Raw genomic sequence first — 10,224 nt, forward strand, 5'->3', positions numbered from 1 at the left:
ACGACACTGTTCAGGAAACAGCGAAAATTACAAAATTATAAAATGATTAGTGATAACTTATATAGTTGTAATAAAATATCCAATTAAACAATTTGTTAAAGTAACTATGACATTATGAAAGTTGCATTTATGTTTCGTTTTCCCAGCAACAAACACTATTATTGTGAAGGAAAAGCACTCGTCTGTTTCCGGTTCTGGCCTGCCTGACGCAGCTGCACCCCTTCGCTTTTCCTCTGCGGTGCAATTTGCCACCACCCACTCCAAACAGTGCGGAAATACCCAAATGACGCACTTGAAAGCAACAAGAAAATAGGTTGTGAGTGGGAGAGGCAACAACATAACTTCAGGCTTTAGTCATGAGCTGGAGAGAGTGTTGGACTGGAAGCAAAGAGCCATGTCCCAGGCACTGACAAGTAAATACACATGTAGTGCTCCTCCTACTTATGTTTATTAATTGTTATTTGTACTTTACTTTATTGCTTCAGCTGAATAAAATCATAAAATAGTCATAAAAACAGTTTATTTAAAAGATTCCGCACTCATACAATTCACACTGTGACCAGAGGAGGGCACTGTCAGTGAATAAATCAGCATCTGTACTCATTAGCTCTCATCACTGGGCGTTTGTCCCCTGATAATATTTAGAGACTGGACCTTAAATATTTGTTGTCTTTCCCATAGGATTCTTCTTTTAAAGCTTACTTTGTGTCAATCATGACACAAAGTAAGCATGAATACCAAAAACATCTTAGTCAGATTGTCATGTTCGTACAAGTCTGACCAGCTGTTGCAAAAACTGTCACCTGAGTTAATGAAACATATTTTTTTATTTTTTTAAACATGATTCTTATATTGTAATTTCGTGGCAACCTGTTGCAGCTACTGCTTTGCTGATGCCTTCAGGTGCTGTCCGACATTACAGTTACGGGTTGAGAAAACAACAGCAACGTGCAATTAAGAGGGTGGGACTTGTCCGTTACATTGTTGTATTAATTGTCATTGTTTTCCACCGGTTTGCATTGGGGACCTTTACAGTCTAAACTTTAGACTCTAAAATAATGCACGTATGTCCGTGGCTCTCAAATGCTGAGTGCATGCTGGGAAAAGCGTCACCAATTGAGATTCGTCCAAATATTTTCTGAACCCACTGAACCTATTCATGATGGTGGCGTTTCTGTTCGCGTAACGTTTATTCATCATGTCACTGTTATATTGTATGTTACTGTTGGAAACATATTTACAATAAATTATATGAATATTTGTCTCCAACAAGTCATTGATTTTTTGGAAATTAATGGAGAGGAACGACTCTATGCACAGATGGACAGATCTAGAGGAGATAGATCTACATATCAGGGTATGACTATCATTTGAAAAAACGTACAAGGCCATGTATGGCTATCTTCACAACTCTCCGCGCTCTGTGATAGAAGCTAGAGTATCAGAGGTGCACTTTAACGCAGCACAAGTAGTCCTAAACGGGAGGCCCGTGAGTGGGAGGAGGTCGGCGGTGCGTTTGAGTGCAGTGAGGCGGTGCCTGCGCTGCCTGCTCCAGACTGCGGTGGGCAGAGCTGTTTTGCTACAGAAATGGCGGAGGGGGAGTTGGACGTGGACTCGCTGATTTCCAGGCTTTTGGAGGGTGAGTTCGCAAACCATACTACCTTCATATCATCCTGTTGTTTGCGGCTTTAGTCCGCGAGGATTGTTTCAGGCTGGCTTTGACTCAAGTCGACGAGAAGTAGGCCCGCTTTAGAGTTCCCCGGTGTATCAGTAAACCGGACCAGTCCCGTATGTTGGCTATGAAATCATACCTAATGGCACGTGAGATTTTTCATAAATGAAGTTGTGAGAGTCAAAGTGTGGGTTCGCGGTTGAATCAAAAAGTTCTAGTTCGAGGACTGTTTGTAATCCGACCGGTCGAGTACGTAACCCCAACCTTAAAACTAACTATGGAGCATTATTGTAGCCTTGACTAATTTCGTCATACTTGTAATACACTAATGATGTCATCATTTTGTCATGCAGTGCATAAAACACCAGATAAGAAGCTTTTACTATAGAAAAACCTCGAACAAAAATAACCAGCTTTTCACAACATAACGCACCGCGGTGGGCGGCGGCAGCTCGTGCTGTCGGTCAGTCCCAAAAGTTGACATTCGCTTTAAAACAAAGGGCAGCTTGGTGAATCAAGTATGCCGAAAATTAAAGCACAACTGTTTGGTCTCTGGAGACACCACACATCGGGGTTGTATTATGTTTATCTACCGTTTGCCCTCAATCGTGAGGAGAAATGTCAAGTTTTCAAACGGGATTCGGCACAGGGATGTCAGCTGAAGAGAGGGAGACACGTCCTGGGGTTATGGTGTTTATATGGGAACATTGCTGAATGGTGTTTACACACACCACAGGCCTTGATTGTATCCCACTTTTAAGTTTGTACCCTGTAAGCATTTCAAAATGTTTGTGTTGCTCCATGTATTTTGTAATTGCTTATTCAGTGAGTTGGAAGATTCATCTTATGAACCATACCCAGACTTTTAAGAGTTACCATTTCTGTTAGACACAACAGTTATCCTTCAGAGGATTTAATATTAATGTAACTGTGGGCAGATCATCTCCTGAGCTTCATCGTCATGAAGAAAATGAATATTTCATCATCATATGTCACTGATTAAATGAGCGGCTGCGGAGGACAATAATTCAGAAGAGTGCCTGTACTTTCTTTCCGTCTACTCGGGCATGTAACACTCATATTTGTATATAATTGGTGTTGTTTGAGACTGCACTAAAGTAACTTCAGTGCTTTCAAAGAAGTCACTGGTTTCCCACACCATTACACCATTGCTAAGGGTTGGGTGTCTGTGGGTTCTTATCAGTGCTAAATAAGGGACCCTGACACCAGTGGGCTGATCCGTCTTGCCTTTCGGTCTCTGGATGACATGGAGACACTGTCCCTCTGGCCTTAATCGATTGTGAGTCCCACGCACAGATTCGGTGTGCATGTGAAACGTACACAGCCTTGACAGCGTGGGCTAATGAGTGAGCACCGATGTGCATCAACGTGTCAGTATAAGCTAATCGTCTGGATTGATTGGGACCGGTTACATAATGCTGCTTGTTGTGTGTGTCAGCTGAACAGTAACAGTGAGCCTGGGGCTGGGCCGTCGCTAGTTAGCTGGCTGCATATTCAGTTGCTTTTTTTTCAATGCTGCGGCTAGAAAACCCTCAGCGGAGGAAATTGGTTGGATCTGGCCCTAAAGTCTTCCAGATGTGAACTGTGAATACATCCAGCCATCCATCTCATGTCAGCCACTTTCTCTTTCCACTTACTGCTAGTTTGTATCCGGCTGGCTCATTTGTGGTGTGAAAATACCAACTAATACCACTAATGTATAACAAGGCTCCTGTACAAGTTCCCGAATGCTAAATGTCGTTAAAGAACTTTGCCAAAACACGCTGTTCTAAAATGAGTGGAGAGTGATCTCCACTTAATCACAAGTGAATTTATTCAAATACTTTGTTCACAAACAACAAGTGTAATATTGATCTCTTTCTTCTGCAAAATATGTAATCAATCAGTATCGTATCAGGAGGCCACAGCCTGACTAATGTTTTCAATTTAATATGACAACCAAGGCAAACTGGTATTAGTCACAGTAGGAGACTTATTTTTTACGGGTAATTGGGGGCTATTCGGGTTTAAAAAAAAAATGTACAGAGCTGGGGGAGGGGGATAATATTCAGATAAAAAAACGAGCATTTACCAGGCGGTAACCTCCGGTTCTGACGAGTAAAGCCAGTGCTTCAACTTGCATTCTTTCTAGTGTCCACCAGGGGGCGACTCCTCTGGTTGTATAGAAGTCTATGAGAAAATGACTCTACTTCTCTCTTGATTTATTACCTCAGTAAACATTGTAAACATGAGTCTATGGTCTCAATCTCTAGTTTCAAGTCTTCTTCAATACAGCATGATGTTCATTTAGTAAATGATGGTCCATTTAGAGTCAAACAGACCATAAAGCAGAGTATGCTTTAGGGCGGGGCTTACTGTGATTGACAAGTCGCTGCTGCTACCAGAGCCATGTCTGGCGTGACTACATCACTCATCCTCATTCCAAATATGGTAACTTCCGATCATTGGTTGCAAAATAATACAGTCATGAATTTGCAAGAAAATCGTATGTATATGTATACAGTATGTGGACAAAACACAGGCAGCAACACCAAAAACACACTCTCAATGTCCCTCGTGTATCAGCCTGTCTTCATAAGGGCTTTGACCTTTCAACACCACAAAGACCTCTCACAGGCTGTTCCTTACTGAAGGAATCTTGATCTTCATCAACTCGGTTTACTTCACCAGATCACACCTTTACTAAATGGCCCGTCAGTGGCTGTCTCCTGGCATTCATTTCAACAAGCTCTAAAGGTTTTCACGTCGCCACGCTACGGACTCATTTAGTCTCCTCTGCAGGAATAAAAAGAGCTTCTGCTTCAGGGCGGACAGGAGGTCCTTAAACACTTCAATAGGAGGTTGATCTCTTACTTCTTCAGTGAGCTCTGGTGCCAGTCGGGAAGCTACGCACTCGTGCACACAGACGAACATGCACAGCCCTCTGATCTCCTATTAAATGTCAACAGGCACAGCTGTCCGTGGTAGAAATTAACTTACCCTTTTGGTGACACCCACGGGGAGGTGAGGGGGCTCCTCTCCAATGAACATTGATGTGGTGAAGTGGCTTTTTAACTCGGCAAATCATTACCACTTACATCAGTTTTTCAGTAAAAGGTTTGAATAGATTCACGCGGACAGAGGACCAACTAGCAGGACCCCATTGACCCAGAGCAGCGTGTGAGCTGTTGTTTAGCCTGAAACTACTGCAAGATATTTTAATGTTTCCTTTTAGTGAAATGCTCTGACTGAATTTGAGTTCCCTCTGGTGAACAGTTACAGTGTATATACGTATATGTCTAGGGCTTTTATTGTGAAAGGTAAGCTGGCCTTTGTCAAGGTTGAAAGGAGCAATAAAGTTTGAAGTTTTGGTTTGGACTATGAAGCCTCCGTGTTGGGGCGTAGGGAGTCGTTTTAAAGTTTGGTAACAAACCTAAGTATTGGACGAATTGTCATCATGTGTGAACATCCAGACACACTCGTGCATACAGTGCAGTTTGGTGGAGGGGTTGACAGTAGTCTAGGCGACAGGCTGAACCAGATCAACTGACAACATGGTTTACAGTCACCGCGGCCTCCTCGGTGACCTCACAGCGCAGATTTTCTAGCCTCTCTGGTTTCATTTGTCACTCTGAATACAATGACTCATCATTCGCTGTCTTGTGAGTCACAGTATAACGGTAAGCAGCAACACAACGGTGTATGGATGACCTTACCAAAGCCATTTGTCTGTAAATAAAATGGCATTAGTACTGTCTCCCTATATGTTGATATTATGCAGTCAGAGTGGCTACGCTTGTCCAGTCCTGTCACTGGTTCACATCTAAAAGCTCCGTTCCAGTGGGCTCTAACCAGGCGGCACCTCCGGTTCTGAAGAGTGAAGCCAGTGTGGAAGTGTCTTAAATGTGCATTATCTCTAATGACCAGCAGGGGGCGACTCCTCTGGTCGCAAAAAGAGGTCCGATTGTATAGAAGTCTATGAGAAAATGTCCCTCTTCTCACTTTATCTCAGTAAACATGAGTTTATGGTCTCAATCTGTAGTTTCAAGTCTTCTTCAATACAGCATGATGTTCATTTAGTAAATTATGGTCCATTTAGATCAAATAGACCATAAAGCAGAGTATGCTTTAGGAGGGGGGCTACCTTGTTATCGACAGGTCGCTACCAGAACCATATACGGCTTCTCTACGTCACTCCTCCACAGTCCAAATATGGTCACATCCGTTCACTGGTTGCATAAATCCAAGATGGCGACGGCCACGAGGCTTGAAAACCGCAGTCCACAAACGTGACGGTGACTACGTCCGCTTCTTATTTACATTCTATGACTAACATAGTCTGGGCACGCTCACAGCTGGGACAGTCTCGGCGCAATGCCTTAGTAATGTGACGCCTATCGTGGGATTCATCTCGTATGAGGCCCCTCAAAGTTGTAGAAGCTCATCCCCAATGTTAACAAGTGTTAGTGTAAGGTGATGAAGGAAACATTAAACGGTTATGTGTCTGATCACCGGGGTGAGAAACAATCAATATGTCGCGGCCACATTACACAGGCTCTGTGGGAAAGCAATCCGTCATATGCTGTTGTAGTAAACTCTCTGCAGCGTGTTTCACAGCAGAGTCAGAGCTGACGTCGCACTTTTCACCATATTCATAGAAATTCTTCAGTTGTCTCTACACAGAGGACGGCAGCAGCAGCATGCCGGCAGCACGACTGTCCGTTTCCTCCCCTGTGTATTACAGGCCCCAGTCAGCTCATGCTAAGCTCACACTGGCCCGGGCTTTAGCGACAACAGGCCCCTCTGTCCGGCCCTTTATGTGGCACAATCAACCCCGCGGCCCCATACAGCCAGCGAGAGCGGGGGAGGCGGGATGGAAAGTTTCATTTCGGAGCCATTACAGTTAATGGGTGAAGACGCCAGCCAAGCTGTAACCCAGTATGAGCATGACATCTTTCTAAAGGCCATTTCTCTCTCTCCCTCTCTCTGTTTACCTCCTAAAATTGGAATTGTCGCTGACATTTGAGCGGCGCTTTTTTGTTTTGGGACAATCTGCATCCACTTACCACACTGCAGCCCGATGCTTCATTCTGTAATATGTGAGGAATCATGAAGGCATGATCGGGGCAACGAAAGACAGACTCCATGGTCACTTCTAGTGTGCTTTTCTACAGCAGGGCATTTGAAAATTGTACAGATTGAACAGAGACTTACTTGACATTATTGTAAATAAGAAAAACATAACTGCTTCAGTTTCCTCTTTGAAAGGGCTCTTTTTACCGTGTGTGAGAGAGAGAGAGGTGCTGGCAGGTCTCTGATTGGTCAGAATTCCTCAACGTTTTTCTGGTCTGTGATGCGTTTTAGGAGCTTTTCTGTAAGCTGCCACTGCTGAGCTGAAAGAGTTGGACAACAAATCCAGTGTTGTGCTCTCATGACACGCCGTGCGTTGGTGTCACCCTGCTGCTGCGCTGCGTTCATGCTGCTGCCGTGGCATTCTGTTGTGGAATCAACAATGGTGGAGCCTGTGTGGCGGGGGAGCGTTCACCCCCTGGCACCGAACGTGGCACAGAGGAGCTCACCCGGGCTTTTCAGCTGCCCCCCCCCTCTCCTTCGATTCACTCCCTCGCCTAACCGTGTCTCCCCCACTCAAGCTTCACTTTCTCCCTACGTCGCTCCCGTTTTTCCTCCCCTCTCTGCTGCCTCCTGTTTGTTTCTCCCCTCTCAGTTTCGTCCTTTCTCTCGGCCCCACAAAGACGGCCATTCACCCCGTGGCCCTTAAAGGCGAACAAAACGTCCACAGAAATGCCATCGCAGTCGGGATTTCTGCCTCGAGAGTCGCTCCCGCGCTCCTCGCCAGAGTCACTTTGTGCTGCTCCTTCACTGAGGGGTCAGTGTTTTCCATCGGCCCCGTGTGGGAGAGGATGAGATGGAGGGGGGGGGGGGGGGGGGGGGGCGGGCCTTGGGCCCGGGGGGGGGGGGTGAGAGGGGGGGGGGGGGGGGGGCTGAGCTGCTGGCCTTGTGCCCGGTAAGGAGAGAATAGAGAATAGATGTGGAGGGCTAAAAAAGGGTCTGACGGGGCATGTTTATTGGTGCAGCAGTGACTAAAACATGCACACGTCACACCTGCTTACTATTCATGGCTCCACTTGACCCATGGGAAGTTCTTTTGGAGATGTTTGCTTGTTAATGAGAGAAAATGGGTTTTCACTTCAAGTGAAAAATATTAAAGCTGCACCTATCAATATTTTTATGTCAACATCGGTAAAAAAGGACTACATGTATTATGAGAGCTGACTAACCCACAGAATTTTCTCCCGACTCTGCAGTTCCCGTCAGTTTTTCCGGCCTGCGGCCTAAATCGTTTGATTCCCCGCTCTCATCAACTTTGTTTCCAGCTTTAGCTGTCAGCTGTTTTTTGCAAAAAAAACTGAAATCTCAAATCCGCTCTCTGTACACAGTGACGGTGGACAGACAAAAGTTAGCTGGTGAACGTGGTGGAGCATTTAGCAGCTAAAGAGGCGGATGTTGCCCTCAGGAGTTGGTGGAGACTACAACAGAGTGGGAAGGAGACTGAATACTGGACTTTCATTCCTCACGTGACCAGGAACTCCTAATAAATCCTTAGGTTGTCTGTTTGTGCTGGATGGGCTTTGTGGGAAACTTTACATTCCTTAAAGGGACAGTGTGGCATCTAATTAAGATCTGTGACATCAAATAGTGCAGCAGCTGAAATACAGGAATGAAATGTAATATTAAAAACATAATACTGGTAAACTGAGTGAAGCGTAAAAGTGCAGCTGACGGCCGTCACGCTGTGGTGGACCTCCACTCGCTGGTCTGGTTCTCTTTCCCTCCCGAACAACAACAGAGCCTTCAAGTGCTCCCTCTACGTCCTGACCCACAAGCTCACTTCCTCCATACAGCAGCGCCCATATACGGTAATGCCTTCAAGAAGTAATTCGTCTGTCATGCCCTTATCTCTCCTTCTGTCTGGCTCTAACACACAAGCGAACTCTGCTCCTTTAGATGAGCGGATCAAAGCGGGACCTCCTTGGCCCCTCGGCCACGTAGCTTGCGATCAGTGAAGTAGAAGAAATGATGACTCTTACTTATTTAAATCTTAAATCAGCCGCAAAGCAAGTTAGTTGGATTGTGAGTCAGGTCTGTGTGTGTGTGTTTCTACACGCAGCACAATGGTGGGTTGGGCAGAAACCAGGAGATCCTCCCAAACGTGTAGCTGGACCTTGTTTCTGAGCTCAACCCCTGTGACACAGAGAGGCGGTGGGGCGGTAGTGTTACTGCTTCTGACAGTTACATTGCCCTCTTATACAAGTTTCATAAAGTCTTCTAAAAGAACGGAAACGATTCGTCATTTCACAAGAAAAATCAGCAACTATTGTGGCAATCATTAAATTGCCAAAACGTCAAACATTTAGTGGTCACAGTTTTTGGTGCTCTTCTTATTTAGTTTTGTTGCAAGCTGAATATTGTTTTTTGTGGTTTTGGGCCGTTGGTCGTACAGAACCAGAAGTATCGATACATTTTAATATGGTGATGTTTTGTTATACTGTATCGATTTCTAAATGACCTTTCCTCACTTCTTCATTCTATCACATTACTGATGATTATTTAAAAAAATCTCCCGGCATAAATCTTTTGTGAAATACTATGAGAGTTTTCCTAAATAATCTCATTAAATGAACCGTTAGGACCGAGCTGTTTGGGTCTGTGATCTGTCTGGAATGATAAAGACGTCGCCGTCCTCCTGACGTCAGCACGGTTCACGGGGCGAGGAGGAGGACGATGACCCGGGAGTTCAGCTTCAGCCAAGAATGCAACTTAACAATAAATAGATAAAAGAGGAACGAGGTCAGAGTACAAAGCAGACCCCAAACTTAAAAGCTTCGCCAAACCGACGCACGCACCGGACCAAATTAGGAGACGTGAATCAGAACACGGAGAGCTTTCTCAAGGAAGGACATTTCCTCAAAACCTTCCCGATGAACCAGCTGGGAAACGCCAGCGGAGCGACCCTGGTTCCCTCCAGACCAGAGGAGGCTGTCGAGAAGGGAAGCTCAACAGCTGGTTCATCCTCCCTGCTGCCACAGAATGAGCAGAGACGCTGAGCACTGTGCATCTGCTCAGGTTATCCGTCATCGTGCGAGTCTCTTTGGATTGTGTTTACGTGTACGCGATGCCTCGGGGCGTCAGGAGAGTACAGCACATCGTCAGTCAGCCAAACTCTCAATCTAATACAAGCAGGCTGCAACTCAAATTCACCTTTGAGTGTAAAAGTGCTCTCTCAGAAAATGGAGCATTTCCTGTTTGCATTTCCTACCTGAAGAAACGTACCTGCACCACCCTAACGTTGAGAGTCCTGCACAGACCAGACAGTGTTCTACACACAGAGAGCCTCGTACATCGCTGCTCATAGTTAAATAATGAAGGGCTGTTCCAGTGATTTAGTATTGCACTTGCAGTTAGGATGAGGTGTGTGTGTGTGTCTGTGTGTGTGTGTGTGTGTGTGTGTGTGTGTGTGTGTGTGTGTGTGT

The 10,224-nt window shown here is 45.3% G+C and overlaps 1 protein-coding gene across 1 annotated transcript in view; it reads left to right on the forward strand.

The window, feature by feature from the left end:
* The first annotated feature begins 1,477 nt into the window (after window positions 1–1,477).
* Window positions 1,478–10,224, forward strand: part of LOC116385499 (serine/threonine-protein phosphatase PP1-beta catalytic subunit) — a 19,736-nt gene continuing 10,989 nt past the window's right edge. Inside the window, exon 1 of the mRNA XM_031851010.1 lies at window positions 1,478–1,639. Coding sequence (XP_031706870.1) covers window positions 1,588–1,639 — 52 coding nt within the window. The 5' untranslated portion in view covers window positions 1,478–1,587. The remainder of the gene's footprint in view (window positions 1,640–10,224) is intronic.

Source organism: Anarrhichthys ocellatus, unplaced genomic scaffold, assembly GCF_004355925.1.
Source record: "Anarrhichthys ocellatus isolate YVR2014 unplaced genomic scaffold, GSC_Weel_1.0 scaffold11, whole genome shotgun sequence".
Taxonomy (NCBI): domain Eukaryota; kingdom Metazoa; phylum Chordata; class Actinopteri; order Perciformes; family Anarhichadidae; genus Anarrhichthys; species Anarrhichthys ocellatus.